The following is a 17,109-nucleotide window of genomic DNA, read 5'->3' as shown; positions in this document are numbered from 1 at the left end:
GAAACCGCGGGAAAAGGTCACCATCGCAACATCCGACACACGCTGTAGTTGCCAGGTTTCTTGTGGGACCGGGAAAAACAATGTGAAAGCTTTTTTTATAAAAAAAAAAATAATGCCTTCAAAAAACATACATGATTAACTTCTAACACAATTATGGCCTATATTTTATTTAAAATTATGTTTTGATTTCTTGGAACATGGCTCATGCATCGGACTGCTCACTCCTCTCATTGTGGGCTTTAATAAGGGGATATTCATTTTTAAGACCTGGCAACCTGCTCTCAGTTTGAAGCTCCAAATGAGTTTGGTTCGCGCTGATCGCAGGCCATTGTAAAATCTGCATTTCTGCCTTTATGCATTTATTCTTATAGTTCACACCTGCTGATCAAGGCCCAATGCTACAGAATGTTGTTTCAATGTACATATGATTAAACTATTTCAACGGTTTCAAATTAGCTACTGTAAGGTGTCAAATGTTTTTTTTATTTTGAGATGTTTTAGATGTTTATTTCTATATGTTGGAACCTTGCAGATTTATTAGATATTGGATATTTGATTTACTCACCACTGTTTGATTATGTTTACTGATACTATTAAATTGGGTGTATAACCATAATGAGTTGTTTGTATTTACTTTGAATTAAGTTGACAAGTGCAATATGTCAACGCAAAATTATAATGGATACAGATACAGACATCCCAACCTTTTAAAACTCATTTCAGGGAGGTTACTAGGATACCATAAACCATTTATGTATTCAAATATAACAAAGATTTTCTAGGAAATAAAGTAGGCTAACTGATACCTGTTTGTCAGAGGGGTTGACTGCAATTCAATGGATGACAAGTAACAGTTTCATATTAGATTACTTTTATTCCTCCATAATATAAAAGTTAGCATATTGTTCTATGACCATCTGATGTGATCATAATCTGAGAATGTAAAAAGAGGGTGACAGCCTTAAATATTCAGCCAGTCTACCAGTAGACATCAAGTCAGCCTTTGTCTACGTACCAAGGTTTGCATTCCTCCAGTGAAGGACGAAAAACACTTTCTACAAATGCATTCCGCAGTACACATTGCGTAGAGTGAAAAAACGCTCGTACAATACATAAAAGCATAAATATCAAAAAATATCCATTCATATTATCCTTAGGTAACAGATGCCAGTCTGTGCCTTTAAGATTGCCGCTCACCGACAAGCTAAATCTTAGCTGGGCCTGGGCCAAAGACAAGACAGGGAGACTCTTGATCGTGTCATATAAAATAGCTGTACATCCGTTTTCAAGTGTCCGTTCCATCTTCCCAGGTCGTGGCGGTAAAGTCAAAGTCAGTGAGGTTGACCGTGAAAGGAGCCTCGATCCTCTCGGGCTCCACTCTCTCCTCCGACCCATTGCTGTGCAGGTCGTTCACCCTCCAGGAATTCAGAGGTCGGATAGATTTCTTGAAACGCTACATTCACAAAGAGAGAGAGAGGGACAGAATAAGTGACACGCTTCAGAAGGAGGTACTTGGGTTGATGACCGTTTTCATGACGGTATGACAGATCTTGGGCCAAGGTAGATCGCAATCTCTTAAGAGATCAGCTGTATTGTTAGTGACGAGACAGCCATGCTGTAACACGACCTCAGTGATGATGGGTGTACGATAGGGGGTGGTACTGACGTCTTTTAGCGTCCCCGACTCTCTGCAGATAGCTACAATCGCCCAGATGGGGATCTGTAGACAGCAGGTGGCACCCATGCACACACCCAAGGCCTTGCCCCATAGAGGGAACAGGTAGGGCCCATAGTGGAGTGGGGTGCGGTACATCTCTATGAAGACATAGGTCAGGATAAACTGGAAGCACAGAGACAAAAACACCAGGTCAAAGCAAAGAAATCTTTAAGGTTATCAGTAAAGACAAACTTACTGTTTTTACACATGTCGTCAATGTAAGAGCATATTACTACACATACTGTGTATGGATAGATAGATATGATTTAATTAAAGCTACCCTGTACCTACACACTGAGTACAATAAAAAAAGGGAACAGAGAGAGAAATAGGGAAACAGTATGGGGAGAGGCGATTGAATGTCACAGCCTGTCTGTCTATAAATTATTCACCATTCTGAGGTTGCAGCAGTAAGATACTTTCCAACAACTAAAATGAGAAGATCATATCAATGATATGGTTCGGGAAACGATATTAGTGCTCACCAGCAGTAGAAATGGTGTGCAAAATACCCAACATGCTTTGAAGTAGAGCAGCACTTTGCTGCACCACGGAGGACAACGGCAGATCATGTCGAGGATGTCCTGACAAAACTGGTTCACCCCTGTGGAAACAGGACCCCCCAAGAAGAGGAAAGAAAGGTGAGATCTCAAACCGATTCTGCAGAACCTGAATTGGAGTACCACCTGACGTGGCAATACAAGTGCGAAGGGTGAAACCGGTGCATGTTAACAGGGCTTAGCATGAGGACTGTGGATTGACCAATGAGAGAGTGCGGATGGATAAAAGGTAATACCATAGAAGAAGGAGATGCCAATACACATGAAGAGGGTGATGATGATGAGACCGAAACTAGTGCTGAAGGAGTCGATGAGGGTGAACCAGTAAATGCCTCCCTATTTAAAGAAGACAGTCGTCAACACGAACACAAAAAAACAGACACAGCCACATCCGAGTTTCACCGGTGTCACACTCACGTCGGTGATCAACAGGAGACCCATCAAGTAAAAAACAAAACACAGCAGTGCCAGGAACAGAGACTTGTGCTTCAGGTTTGCTCTGAGCTGGGGAAATTCATCCACGAATGCTGTAGTGATGGCTTCCATGTTTCCAAACTACAAGGAGATAAAATCAAAAATAAATCCAAAATCCAAAAGGGAATTGAATATATATCTTTAGCTTGCAAATACACTTGGATACTGTTGTCGGTTGGAGTGACCAGACCTGTATTTCCTTACCAGTGTGTCGACGCCCAGCATGAAGAGCATTAGGAAGAAGAGAATGGACCAGAACACAGAGCCTGGCAGCAAAGCAAGGGCTTCTGGGTAAGCAACAAACGCCAAACCAGGGCCTGAAATAATAACGTCAAAGAATAGCCTGGTGAAACTTGAATGTGACTCCTCCTTCATACCAATACCAGTGTCCAAACATTGCCGAACAACATGCTTCCCCAGTTTCATCCATTTACCTGTGTCTGCTACTTCCCCAACCGGAACTCCCTTCTTCCATGCCATGTGACCCAGAATGGAGAAAATGGCAAAACCTGCAAAGAAGCTGGTGCTGCAGTTCCCTATGGTGATCACCAGAGTGTCCCTGAAATCATAATATTTTTAGCCACACACACACACACTGTGTCTGTAGCCAGTCGTATGTACAGTATAGAGAAGGTACAGGGACAAACCTGATCACATTGTTGTCAAACTTATTATAGGATGCCATGGAGAGCAACCCTCCAAAACCAATGCCCAGAGAGTAGAAGATCTGCGATGCTGCGTCGTTCCACACCTGTGCAGAAGTCGAATACACAAACAACTTAATCGTGTACAAGGAAAGAGGAAACAAATTAAACTGGAGACTTGATAGTTGCTATGTTACTGTGCTTTGTATTGCTATGTATAGCTGTACCCGCCCATCAGGTCGGGACTAGGGGCTGTACCTGTGCCCTGGCCAGCCTTTCCCAGTCGGGCGTCAAGTAGAAGGCCACCCCCTGTAGGGACCCTTCAAGCGTGGCCCCTCGGATGATCAAAACGATGAGGACAAAGTATGGGAAGGTGGCCGTCACGTAAACAACCTGAGGAAACAGCCCGGAAACAGGAGGCATTAGATTGATGGCGCCAACAGCCGTGGAGACTGAACAACCAGTCAAAATGTCTGTTTCTGTATGCGGCGTATCACAGACGTCCAGGCGGCTGATTCACCTTCCCAGAGCTGCGGATTCCCTTGATCATGCAGAGGAAGATGATGATCCAGGCAGCAAGGAGACAGAGGGCCAGAGGCCACCTGACAGGTCCCGGGTCATGGAGGCCCTTGCTGTTTACTACACCCAGGACACGCTCACTAGAACAGGGAGTCAGATGGCTGAGTGGTTAGGGAATCGGGCTAGTAATCAGAAGGTTGCTAGTTCGATTCCCCCCATCCAAATGACGTTGTGTCCTTGGGCAAGGCACTTCACTCTACTTGCCTCGGGGGAATGTCCCTGTACTTACTGTAAGTCGCTCTGGATAAGAGCGTCTGCTAAATGTAGAACACACGTACACGGGCGCACAACGTACACTAATCAAAACACACGACACACTTAGCTTCAGACTGCCATGCAAAGCTCCCCTCCACCCCGCCTAATGCGCAAGCCTGAGCCACAGGAGACACAAACACACACCAAACCAGTCCTTTAAAACAGATAGTAGTTATGGACAGTTATGGACGGTCACCCTTTGAGCCTTTCTGTTTACAGAACCTCTGCAGCTTATCTGTCGAAATGTTCTCCCAGAGTACTAGCTGTTTCTGACAAGGACTGTTCACCATATTCTAGCTGTCATTTGACCTCTCCGAAACACATTTCAAAACGTCAAGAAGCACGTACTTCCAGAACACCTCGGTAGGGCTGAGAGTTCTGCCGGACGAACGGTTTCCAGAGGTCATGTTGCCACAGAGGGCAACGTTAGCCAGGGCTTCACAAGACCAGGGCAGAGGGCTCTGGAAGGAACTGAACAGGTAGTAGAAGGTCCAGGCTATGATGACATTGTAGTAGAGGCATACCAGGGTGGAAACGCAGAGCATTCCAATGCCAATGCCTGGAGACAGAAACACACATCAGCACAGTGTGTGCAGACAAGGGAACATGTGACCGGTAATCTCATTGTCGTTGGCTCCTTAGTCATTGTTACAACACTGATGTAACAATGCAAAGGGGGTTACCTTTTAGGAGAGGGCAGCACTTCCACACTGTGATTGGCCCCGCTGCTCCGTACTGACCGAGGCTGAGCTCCATGAGGAAGAGGGGGACCCCGGTGAAGAACATCATGATGAAGTAGGGGATCAGGAACACACCTAGTGCAGGGAAACGTTCCCAAATGACACCGACAATTTAACGAGCAGGGTGTGCGCATCGAGAACGGCTACATTTATTTTGTTTTGTAACATTGAGCTGCCACACACACACGACACCCAACGCCTGTAGGGACCTGTCCTGAAAACATTATAAAGTCCCCGGCTGAAACTGGAAGGCCGCCAGTGCGAAGCAAAAGTTATTTCTGTTCATTTCCTTGCATTAAAGTCTCGCCATGTAAATCTTATCACTTTATTATTGTTATATGATGTTGTTTTATAGTATGTAGTATAGCTATCAGAAAACGACCCGTATTTTCCTGGACATCACAGCTCAGGGTGTTTTTGAATAAAACTCCTGGCTTTTCTTTACAGGATAGGTTACAAGTCCGACCTAAGTGCCGGCTCTCTAACCCAACGGCTGTGATTACATTTACATTTTACATTTAGTCATTTAGCAGACGCTCTTATCCAGAGCGACTTACAGTAAGTACAGGGACATTCCCCCGAGGCAAGTAGGGTGAAGTGCCTTGCCCAAGGACACAACGTCAGTTGGCATGACCGGGAATCGAACTGGCAACCTTCGGATTACTAGCCCGATTCCCTCACCGCTCAGCCACCTGACTCCCCCTGATTACATGAGCCTGGTTTCCGCTGTCCGATTAGCCCAGAAGAAAGGCATGACAGGGAAGAGGACAGTGCAGACCTAAAGGCTATGGTAACATTATAGGCAAGAATTTCAATAACAATTCATCTTCAGTCACAAAAAGCCACATTCACAGTTTGGTTGCCAAAACCTGAATACCAGCTTGGTTGTGGGTTACTCACCTCCTCCATTGCGGTAACAGAGGTAGGGGAACCTCCACACATTTCCCAGTCCCACACAGTATCCAATACAAGAGAGCAGGAATTCATATTTCCCTCCCCACTGCTCTCTAGGAAGGTAAGGTTCAGGGGGGGCTGCCGGGGATGTGGGTTGAGATTCAAACGGAGGTTGGGAGGTAGAACTGGTGACATCATGTGCCAAGGTTAGTCCATTCAGCTGTGCGGGATTCTAAATAAAACAACGGAGATGAAACATGATCAGGACCAGCAAACTGGGATTTATCGGGTGTGTTATCAGTTGATCCATGATTTCTGTTTACATAATGTAACCCTAATCCTTCTCCCTCACTTTTAATGTGGTGAGTGGAGAGTATGCCTAATAACTTCTAAATCAAGTCGCTATGAACTTTTTCCGATTTAGGACGTATTTGTGCTTAAGAAAATAGGTTAAGGTACATATCATAACATTCCGTGTCACCGATCACCTCTGGAGATAAATGTCATTTTTTCGAACTCAAGTTTAGGCTACTCCTCGTAACCGGAGGCAGTGTGTGGTTGTCTGCTGATTGTTCGCATGCGAATAAATTAGGCCTATGTCAGGCAAAACCAGTTGTTAACAAAAGGTGAATTCGAGAAAGGTCACAAAGAGGAAGCAACAATTGTATTTCCATTGGAACTTCACGTTAAATCATCAACGTCGTCAACCACCATCATCATCCCTTCCATCACCGTCCATAAACCAAGAAATGTTAAGGCCATTTTTACACTTCTGCATTAAGTCAAGAGATAAGTGTAAAGTTCGAACTAAGTTCACGTCATCAAGTGAGATTTATATATATATTATAAGAACCACAAAGTAATGATATAGCCGATTCGCTTCCCTAAAGTTTACACTACGTCTGAGACGTGGGCCTGTTGGGTTACCAATGTCTAGGCAAACTTGAAACACATTCCAAAATTATTAGCCTACCGGTACCCGGAGATGAGCAAATACATTTCAAAATTATTTCCTACCTGTTGGTGCGGTGTTGTTGTCGCTGTGTAACCAGGTGCCACTTTGGCTTCCTCACTCATTTCTCCTGGTTTTGAATCACTTTCTTTTCCAGAATGAGCGATACATTGTTGAGATAAAGGTTTCATAAAAGAACCCTCACTGGTGGAAAAGTCCGGGGCTTGTACAAATGTTAACCTACTTAGTTCACTTAGGCCTATAGGCTATAGCCGGAAAGTGTCTAAATACTGTGTCGGCTATAGCGCAGGTGCAGCCTTCACACAAAGAGAGACAGGGCGTTGTAAAGCACGCCCTCTTTCTAAAGACAGCAAATATCCATCTCACCTAGATTGTTAAACCACACCTATTCAGAGGCTACTGCACTAGAACCATTGACTGAGAATGTTGTTTTAGCTGCAGGTATTTGAAAACCAACCTCAAACCCGTTTGTGATGTCATCAGTGTGAGGGAGATATGGGCCATTAGAAACGTTTCGGGTGAAATATTTTTGGCACATGAGGAGGATAGCCTACCCATCGGTATGATTGAGAGTAAAGCTCCGCCTCTTCCCTTCAATTTGACACGCCATGCAACACCGATACAGTTTTCAACTGCAGTCATGAAACACGGAGGAAACCACAATTGCACCAACAGGAAGCTTTTCTTTAATCGTCCCTCCTCACATTACTCAATACAAAATCACTTCTTTTGTTTGAATGCTCTATAACACATGATTAGGGCCATATAGGATTTGTGAACTAAATGTCGTTTTGCTAATGAGTGCATACAAAAATCTAAATAACTGGGATGTAAAGTTAGGCCTATGTATGTCCCTTAATATATGCCTACACGCTATCAGTTTGCAACACAATTATTTTAAAAGATACTATGGTAAGGAGTAATAGGGTGGCCAGGCCCCTCCATCATCTACAATATTCAGGATTTATGTAATCGGGTTCTTTGTGTCTTTTTCAAGAGATCAGACACCAATACATGTTTTCACAGTCGTTTATTGTAACATCCCCTGACGCATCGTTATTATAGTTATTGTAATGTTGGTCAACCATAGACTGTAGCCTATAGCTGTAATAAAATACATGTTATATAGGCTATACAGTCTGCTTTCAACATTAGTTTTTACATATTGCTGTACATCGCTGTGTAATAACTTACCAACGACACAACGATTAATTATTATTATTATTATAGACTATGTAGCCTATTCCTATTATGTGAGAAAGCCTGGGAACTTGTTTCTTCAAGATGACTTTTTTTTCGAAATAACCCGCCAGATTGCATGGCACCCGCCTTCGTTCTCCACTTCCGGCTCGTGTGATTGGCTACACGTTTGCTACAAATCTAACGTCTGGCGGGACGCTGTGTCATATTCGCGCTTTCTCTCACAACAGGAAGGCTTTAGTTGGATATTCGTAGGACAGTGTTATTCATATAATAGTTTGAGTCGTTTTACAGCAGTGTGAGACCCTTTTCTTTTGCAGCCTTTTTGTGAAGAGACAAATAGTCAACATGCACGTTATCAAACGAGGTGGGTGTCTTTACTGCTGTCAAACCGGTTTCTTGTTAATTCTTAGGGCTTGCTAGCTCAAACTTGCCTGATGGTGCACTTTGTGTACAATGACTAGCTAGTTAGCTAGCAAATCCTTCCTTTATTTACCAACTCGTCAGTCTATAGTGAGTTATATTCGCGTGGAAAGTGTAGATAATTGGTTGATAGCTAGCTAACTAGCCTTAAGCTAGCAAGCTCAATTGCTATCATATTACATAATGTGTATTAAAGTCCTATTTATTAAGATTATAGTTTAGTTTAGGAGCAGTTGGTGTGATGGCTATCTGTAACGTTTGATGGGATATTGATTGTCCACCTGGCTATCGACACAGGCAGCTAGCTAGTCACCAAGTCAAGTGCTTTGAGTATTCCACAGCTGGTCCCTTTGTCAAAGTTGGCGCCAATAGTTAGCTTCCAAGGCTAAAGTTAGCTGCTAAGGCGTTTCTTAACCTGTTTACTATGCATGTGGACATTGTCAGCTAACTAGCAAATATTAACAGATCAAGAACTGGAATGATGATAGAGGATGTCTCGAACTCAGACGGATGTGAACGTTATTCTGGCTGTCACATTTCTGATCTTCTAGGTGCTGCTTTTATGGGCTATTATCTAGCTATCTTGAATTATAGGGTGGACTAACGTTTTTAATCTAACCTTTCTTAGATTATTTGACTAATAAAAGAATATATTTAACGTGAATTACATTTTGAATTGAATGATAATAGCAGCAAACAAAAGGCCACACTTGTCTTTGCTGTCAGTTGTTGTATTAAGAAGGTGACATTTCTTTCAGATGGACGCCAAGAGCGTGTCATGTTCGACAAAATCACCTTCAGGATCCAGAAACTGTGTTATGGACTCAACTCTGACTTTGTGGATCCCGTGAGTTAAGAATCTCTTGCAGACCAATAGCATTTGTTCACTGTATAGAACGCGTAGGTAACATTTCAACTTCCCTAACCATCCATCCTTGTCCACACAGACCCAAATTACAATGAAGGTGATCCAGGGTTTATATAATGGAGTCACCACTGTCGAACTGGACACTCTGGCTGCAGAGATTGCTGCCACACTCACCACCAAGTACCCCGACTACGCTATCCTGGCCGCCCGCATCGCCGTTTCCAACCTTCACAAGGAGACCAAGAAAGTGTTTAGTGGTGAGTTGTTCAACTGACCCTCTTTTTTTTTCCGGCTTCACAGTATTTGTGTTCTGAGGAATGAATAGTCCTGCTTTGCTGACTCTCTTCTCTCTGTAGATGTGATGGAGGATCTTTACAACTACGTCAACCATTTAAACGGACGTCACTCCCCCATGATCTGCAAGGAGACTCTCGATATCGTCATCAAACACAAGGATGTAAGTCTAAGTAGAGGGCTTCTGATGCCAACATAAGGAATTATGGGTACATGGTTTTAACCGGTAGTATGCAACTGTACTCGTTTGTTTTCTAGCGCCTCAATTCAGCCATCATCTATGACCGGGACTTTTCCTACAACTTTTTTGGCTTCAAGGTAATTTCATATTTGTCGACATTATTTCTTGTCTAATGTGTGTACGTGCAGAAAATAATACTTTTTAAAATGTCTTCTCTCGTACTAGACGCTGGAACGATCCTACCTACTGAAGATTGACGGGAAAGGTGAGCTGACACCAGACCTGCAAACTTGTCGCTTTTCGGCAACAACCGCCGTTTTCTTGGTCAATTGGGTCATTTACGTGAATCGTGTAGAACCGGAGAGTTTTTTGTTGTTGATATAGCCGTGTAGGCTGCCCTTCATCTGCATGCCATGCAGGCTTAGAATTGCGACATTATTGGATAATTCTTATAATTGACATTTCTCTGGGCCAATCGGAATCTTAGCACTTTCTCTTGGCCAATCGGAATCTTAGCACTTGCGTCAGAATCTTGAAGCACACAGCGTCAACTGAGCTCGCCATTGAATGAGACGCCTGGCTACCGCGCCAGTCTGATGGAATGGAAGGAAGCTTATTGTTAAATTCAAGGTAAGTAAAGCTTTTTGGAGCAAAAACAGCTATTTGTTTGCTTGATTCAATTAACGTTAGTTACCGCTTTTTTTGTGATATAATTTACAATAATATTGTATTGTCGTCATGGTGTTAGCTAGGCTTATCGTTAGCCGGGTGCTCTGCCCTGAGCTCCGAGATATACGGCTACTACTCGAATTCTGAGCTACCCTGAATATTAGGTTCCCTAATGTTAGTATGTAATGCTTGTTTGTGAGTTGTGTGGATGCTTTTGATATTGTTGCTGTTTATTTTTTAACACTATATTTTACTGCTGTGGAGGTTAAATGTCCCTGGTGGGATAATTTAAATGCTTCTCATCTTATCCTAGGTTCTCCAGAATGGCGTAGACCACAGTCTTCCAACTTGCATTTAGTCATTTTAGCAGATGCCCTTATCCAGAGCGACTTACAGTAAGTACAGGGACATTCCCCCTGAGGCAAGTAGGGTGAAGTGCCTTGCCCAAGGACACAACGTAATGACACGGCCAAGAATCGAACCGGCAACCTCCAGATTACTAGCCCGATTCCCTAACCGCTCAGCCACCTGACTACCGTGAAGGAGACGATGCTGTCAGATGGTGGGCAGCTGTCTTTGAAACGGGAAGGTACCCAGGTCTCGGCATGGCAGCAAAGGCAGCGTTGTCGGTATCTCATGGGCCACTGGAGGAGTCTTCATTCAGTCTGAAAACACTCGAGAAGTGGCAACATGAACATTACCACTGAGTGCCATCCAACCTGTGAAACACACCTTGCTGACCCGGAAGCAGACTGCATTGCAGATGCATCCAACCTGTGAAACACACCTTGCTGACCCGGAAGCAGACTGCATTGCAGATGCATCCAACCTGTGAAACACACCTTGCTGACCCGGAAGCAGACTGCATTGCAGATGCATCCAACCTGTGAAACACACCTTGCTGACCCGGAAGCAGACTGCATTGCAGATGTTTGAAAGAGAAGACCTGAAGTATGGGCCAGTGGACCAAAGGATGTGCCATCCTTTACATCATGTCGGACAAAGCTCTGAGGAAGCAAGCAACCCTAAAGGAGATGGAACGAAGGACGGAGTTTGACTGCCAGCCGTCCTCAAGTGCTGCCGCAGAGGAGCTGGCCAGAAGGCGACATGCAGCCAGGTGCAAGAGAGCTTGTGTCCAGGCGTTTCCGTGTTGTAAATAAAATCTTTTTAAAAATATTAAATGTGTCATTCTCTTTAAGTCACGCTCAGAAATGTGTCATTTGCATATTAAAATCACGAAATGGAGCCGGGGGCACGCCCACCCCCCGTGACACTCACCTTTTTTACTCTGAGGAGTTTGCAGGTGTGTCAAGCGTGTAGGTGGTGAATCGTAAGGCCGGAGACATTACATTTACATTTAGTCATTTAGCAGACGCTCTTATCCAGAGCGACTTACAGTAAGTACAGGGACATTCCCCCGAGGCAAGTAGGGTGAAGTGCCTTGCCCAAGGACACAACGTCAGTTTGCATGACCGGGAATCGAACTGGCAACCTTCGGATTACTAGCCCGACTCCCTAACCGCTCAGCCACCTGACTCCGGAGGTGTCGCTTGGTGTTTGTCCCCGGCTTGGGAAACCCAATTGAATTCTGGTTAGATGTTCAGGGAGATAATTGACTCGTTAATATCTGATTACAATTTTAGAAATGTGCACAAGTGCGTTACCTGTAACCTTGAGCGCTAAACAGTTAATGACATGACTGGCGAAGGTAAAAATCGTCTGCTTGATCAGAGCATCGACCCTAAAGTATGCGTGTTCACTAATCAGTCGTTTATCTCTACTGTAATATGGATTTAACCACCGACCTAGTATGTAAACCGATCACCGAGGCTCCAGTAAATTCCTTCGGAGCGTGGAGATCCACTATAAGTGATTCAGAGGCCTTAAGTTAAAACCTACTTCAAAAGTCTTTATCAGTATTAGCTGCATCAACCAGACTTGATCAAAGTTTTCACCGCCGTAGCGTGATAGATACGTTTCAAGGAGAACAAGTAACTTAACCCTTGTGTTATCTTCGGGTCATTCTGTCCCATCGTTGTGACCCACCGTCATATTGCGACAACTTTACCACATACAAAAACAAAGTGAGGAATTTTCTTTTAACTGTCGGGCTGTCTCAGACCCCCCACATTGCGAAGGTTGAAAGATAAATTATTTTTAGTTTTTGAATTGGGTAAACACAACGATGGTTCGTTATGAACCTTTGGGTCATGTGACCCGAAGGCAGTACAAGGGTTAATGATCATTTTAGAGTCTTCCTCGGTCAACCTTCGTTGACGTTCATGCAAATCAACAACTGTTGGAGTTCCTGTTGACAGAGCCCCTTTGTCCCGTGACAAAGGGGCTGCCAAAACAGCCCAACAAGCGGTTTAGTGTTCTGTTGGTTCCACAGATCAAGCGGGAGGTGTCTTGGAACACTATTGACCTTTTTAAACCCCTTTTGGTGCAGTTGCCGAGCGCCCACAGCACATGCTCATGAGGGTGGCCGTCGGAATCCACAAGAATGACATTGACGCAGCCATCGAGACCTACAACCTGTTGTCAGAGAAGTGGTTCACCCACGCCTCTCCCACTCTCTTCAACGCCGGCACCAACCGCCCACAGCTGTCCAGGTAGGGTGTGCCGGATGAGAAGGGACATGGATGGACTCGAGCAGAGAAGTCGGGTCTGATTCTGGGAGTTTCTTGACACTGTCATGCGTTTGGGTCTCCTGTCAGTTGCTTCCTGCTGGCCATGAAGGACGACAGCATCGAGGGGATTTACGACACGCTGAAGCAGTGTGCCCTCATCTCCAAGTCGGCCGGGGGCATCGGTGTGGCGGTCAGCTGCATCCGAGCGACAGGAAGTTACATCGCCGGGGTAGGTCACACGCACCAGACGGCGACACGAGTCGCTGCTCGCATTTAATTTCTATTTTTTTGCAATCGAGTGACTCACGCCGCTCGTGTTGGTGGTTTTGTTCGCAGACGAACGGGAACTCCAACGGGCTCGTTCCCATGCTCAGGGTGTACAACAACACGGCGCGCTACGTCGACCAGGGAGGCAACAAGGTAAGAAAAGCCCGGCCGCGCCACCCCCTAGGTTGCCCTGAGCCACATGATGACCTCCACAGATGTACATTAGTGCTCTGCGCAAAGATGACCCCATATCTATCACCCCTGTCTGATGGCTCTGGGCAACACGCCTGCTTTGGGATACGTCTGTACCCATGCTCCCTCATCTGGGTTCATCTCTTCTTCTCTTCTCCCCCCCTCCCCCCCCTCCCAGAGACCCGGGGCCTTTGCCATGTACCTGGAGCCCTGGCACTTTGACGTCTTTGACTTCCTGGAGCTGAAGAAGAACACTGGGAAGGAGGAGCAGAGGGCCAGGGACCTGTTCTACGCCATGTGGATCCCTGATCTGTTCATGAAGAGAGTGGAGAGCAACCAGGTTAGCAACAAAACAAAACAAAAAACGCACATCCTGACTCATTAGTTCAATGGGAGTATTACTGTTGATGCAGATCATTTGTAAAGGGGGGGGGGCTCCTAGTGCTTCAGTACTCATTGTGGCACGTTCTACCATCAGGAATGGTCTCTGATGTGCCCCAGTGACTGCCCTGGACTGGACGAATGCTGGGGGGAGGAGTTTGAGAAGCTCTACACCAAGTAAGACCATTTCACGAGCGTCAGGGGGAAAAACCCCAAACCCTCCTCTCCTGTTCTGCTGCAGAGAAAGCCAGTCTCACCGCCCCCCCCCCCCCCCCCCCCCCCCGTGTGCTCCCCCCAGGTACGAGAAGGCGGGCAAGGCCAAGCGCGTGGTGAAGGCCCAGCAGGTGTGGCACGCCATCATCGAGTCTCAGACGGAGACGGGGACCCCTTACATGCTGTACAAGGACGCCTGCAATAAGAAGAGCAACCAGCAGAACCTGGGGACCATCAAGAGCAGCAACCTGTGCACCGAGATCGTGGAGTACACCAGTCACGACGAGGTGAGGGCGGCGGGGGGACACCAGTCACACACGGGGAAATGTTACAGGACGACTATACAGATACGTAAGGGCCACGTGCTCAGGGAAAACCATTTATCCCACCCCCTTGAATGACGGCTCTTTGAAATGTCATCGAGCATTTTATAGTTGTCGCATAAACGAAATGCAAGTCATGGATCTGCATTGCTCTCCTCCTCCCCCCCCCCCCCCCCCCCTCCTTCACACACCTCAGGTGGCCGTGTGCAATCTGGCGTCCCTCGCTCTCAACATGTACGTGACCCCGGAGAAAACCTTCGACTTCAAGAAGCTGGCCGCCGTCACCAAGGTCATCGTCAAGAACCTCAACAAGATCATCGACATCAACTTCTACCCCATTCCAGAGGTGAGATCGCCTTGACCCGATTTTTCAACCGGCCTAGCAGTTTCTCGACACCACAAAACCAATCCGTTTCCCCCCCCATCTGAAAACCAGGCTGAGAACTCCAACAAGCGTCACAGGCCCATCGGGATCGGCGTCCAGGGCCTGGCCGACGCCTTCATCCTGATGCGTTTCCCCTTCGAGAGCCCCGAGGCTCAGCTCCTCAACATCCAGATCTTCGAGACCATCTACTACGCCGCCCTGGAGTCCAGCTGTGAGCTGGCGGCCGAACTCGGACCCTACGAGACCTACCCCGGCTGTCCCGTCAGCAAAGGCGTGAGTCGGGATTTGACCAGATCTCTCTTTTAGTCTAGTTCTTTTTATATGCCACTACTACTGCCACGGGCCTTCAATCCTAGCTCCTTTTTGGAATCAAGCCAGTCTGTGGTTTTGTTTCAGATCCTTCAGTATGATATGTGGGAGAAGACACCGACAGACCTGTTAGACTGGAAGCTTCTCAAGGAGAAGATTGCCAAGTGAGTGCTGCGAACTCGTGCCACGAGGGTGCCAATGCAAACTCAAATCACGTTCGCATACACCCAGAGAGTGGCAACAACTATACAATCAGAAGCCGGTTTTATTGCCAAGTACATTTTCACATACAAGGAATTTGCTCTGGCGGTGTGGGTGCAGACAACAAACATGGTAGTAAAAAAATATATAGATATGGATGGATAAATGAGACCGTGTTTGGCCATCCTTCCTGTCTCTTAACGGATGTCTGATCCCTGTGTCTCTGCTCAGGCACGGCGTGAGGAACAGCCTGCTGCTGGCCCCCATGCCCACCGCCTCCACAGCCCAGATCCTGGGCAACAACGAGTCCATCGAGCCTTACACCAGCAACATCTACACCCGCAGGGTCCTTTCCGGAGAGTTCCAGGTCTGCACTCTCTCCGTTGCCTGCCTGACGTCACCCCCCCCACTCTGAGGCGGGTTGAGCTCTCTGTGTTTCGTGTCTCGAGTTTTATACATTTGACGACGTCTTCTCTACAGATTGTGAACCCTCACCTGTTGAAGGACCTGACGGAGAGAGGGCTGTGGAACGAGGACATGAAGAACCAGCTCATCTCTCAGAATGGGTCCATCCAGGTGAGCTTGTGAATTCACAACCTCACTTCCTACCGTTGCACCCGCGGGCGTGTCGTTGCCAAATTCATTTAGCGGGTTCACTTGTCTGAGTTGAGTGTGGTTGTGGCCTTTCGCAGGATATTCCTGAGATTACGAAGGACCTGAAGGAGCTGTACAAAACCGTTTGGGAAGTGTCCCAGAAGACCATCATCAAGATGGCGGCCGACAGGGGCGCCTTCATCGACCAGAGCCAGTCTCTCAACATCCACATTGCCGAGCCCAACTACGGAAAGCTCACCAGCATGCACTTCTACGGCTGGAAGCAGGTAGGACACGGGTTGAGGGGTTCTGACATCACAACGCAGCGAGGTAAACAAGGAAGTGCGTCATGACGTTGTTTTTTGTTTTTGTTTTTTTATATATATATCGACGTGTCGTTTCTGTGTCTCCTCAGGGTCTGAAGACGGGCATGTACTACCTGAGGACCAAGCCTGCGGCCAACCCCATCCAGTTCACCCTGAACAAGGAGAAGCTGAAGGAGGCGCAGCCGGCCAAGAACGCAGAGGAGACGAAGGAACGCAACATGGCCGCCATGGTGTGTTCCCTGGAGAACAGGGACGACTGTCTGATGTGCGGCTCCTAAACTTCTCCAGGTTGTGTGTTGTCGTGTGTGTGTGTGTCCTGCTCCCATTTACTCTACCATCGCCATTGAAGTACTCGGCATTGAATCACTTCCAATGCCTTTGGCCAGCCTTGGTGCATCTTCCGGTAGGCTGCTCTGCTTTCAGGTTTACACATGCTCTGACTTGAGATGAACAGGTTGTTGTTTTCGTGGCTCCGAGCTGTACATGTGCGTCTGTCTGATCTTCTGATATTCTTTGTGAACAGGTTTCTATTTATCGCTCTGAGGTGCACTGTCTTAAGTTGTCTTTTTGTATAAAATCTGTAGAATTACTCTGTCAACTCCATTGTTCATATGTTAATTTAAGGGTTAATTCGATTTCTTAAACTCCAAACGTGTATTAAATGATGTATTTTAGGAAATAAAATGGTGCAATGAGATTATATTGACTGGCTTATCATTCCTGAACTACAGATAAATGGGGAGTCAGTTGGCTGAGTGGTTAGGGAATCCGAAGGTTGCCAGTTCGATTCCTTGTCATGCAAACTGATGTGTCCTTG

At 46.2% G+C, this 17,109-nt stretch overlaps 2 protein-coding genes and 1 non-coding gene across 3 annotated transcripts; 2 read left to right on the top strand and 1 right to left on the bottom strand.

Annotated features, from left to right (window-relative positions):
- Positions 1-848: 848 nt before the first annotated feature.
- On the bottom strand, positions 849-7,128 carry slc6a7 (solute carrier family 6 member 7). The gene is made up of 14 exons (XM_067228935.1): positions 6,881-7,128; positions 5,870-6,095; positions 4,913-5,044; positions 4,578-4,788; positions 3,916-4,054; positions 3,654-3,788; positions 3,399-3,502; positions 3,186-3,310; positions 2,956-3,068; positions 2,695-2,832; positions 2,514-2,613; positions 2,203-2,321; positions 1,667-1,840; positions 849-1,453 (listed from the first exon to the last, which is right to left on the bottom strand). The coding sequence occupies exons 1-14, from the start codon at positions 7,004-7,006 to the stop codon at positions 1,286-1,288; spliced, it is 2,010 nt and encodes a 669-aa protein (XP_067085036.1). The 5' UTR covers positions 7,007-7,128; the 3' UTR covers positions 849-1,285.
- Positions 7,129-8,262: 1,134 nt separating this feature from the next.
- rrm1 (ribonucleotide reductase M1 polypeptide) lies at positions 8,263-16,982 on the top strand. Its single transcript, XM_067228934.1, has 19 exons — positions 8,263-8,403; positions 9,218-9,306; positions 9,407-9,584; positions 9,684-9,784; positions 9,880-9,939; positions 10,028-10,067; positions 12,921-13,083; positions 13,189-13,330; positions 13,438-13,521; positions 13,739-13,900; positions 14,039-14,118; positions 14,240-14,441; positions 14,674-14,823; positions 14,914-15,135; positions 15,259-15,335; positions 15,604-15,739; positions 15,853-15,948; positions 16,065-16,253; positions 16,382-16,982. Exons 1-19 carry the CDS (start codon positions 8,385-8,387, stop codon positions 16,568-16,570), a joined length of 2,379 nt encoding a protein of 792 aa, XP_067085035.1. The 5' UTR covers positions 8,263-8,384; the 3' UTR covers positions 16,571-16,982.
- Positions 13,563-13,642, top strand: LOC136933833 (small nucleolar RNA SNORD83). Its single transcript, XR_010874849.1, has one exon. It is a non-coding gene; the product is annotated as a small nucleolar RNA SNORD83 (small nucleolar RNA).
- Positions 16,983-17,109: the final 127 nt, after the last annotated feature.

Source organism: Osmerus mordax, chromosome 25 (genome assembly GCF_038355195.1).
Source record: "Osmerus mordax isolate fOsmMor3 chromosome 25, fOsmMor3.pri, whole genome shotgun sequence".
Lineage (NCBI taxonomy): Eukaryota > Metazoa > Chordata > Actinopteri > Osmeriformes > Osmeridae > Osmerus > Osmerus mordax.
This window is presented reverse-complemented; position numbering and strand designations above follow the sequence as displayed.

What these genes read in the sequence shown, in the direction of transcription:
- slc6a7 (XM_067228935.1), bottom strand. Translation starts at nt 7,006, where the DNA reads ATGAAACCTTTATCTCAACAATGTATCGCTCATTCTGGAAAAGAAAGT. An exon ending in CAACAACACCGCACCAACAG is followed by an intron (nt 6,096 to 6,880) that starts GTAGGAAATAAT and finishes TGTTTTATTTAG; the next exon opens with AATCCCGCACAGCTGAATGG. An exon ending in AAAGGCTGGCCAGGGCACAG is followed by an intron (nt 3,503 to 3,653) that starts GTACAGCCCCTA and finishes ACTTCTGCACAG; the next exon opens with GTGTGGAACGACGCAGCATC.
- rrm1 (XM_067228934.1), top strand. An exon ending in ACTCTGACTTTGTGGATCCC is followed by an intron (nt 9,307 to 9,406) that starts GTGAGTTAAGAA and finishes TTGTCCACACAG; the next exon opens with ACCCAAATTACAATGAAGGT. An exon ending in GACCAAGAAAGTGTTTAGTG is followed by an intron (nt 9,585 to 9,683) that starts GTGAGTTGTTCA and finishes TTCTCTCTGTAG; the next exon opens with ATGTGATGGAGGATCTTTAC.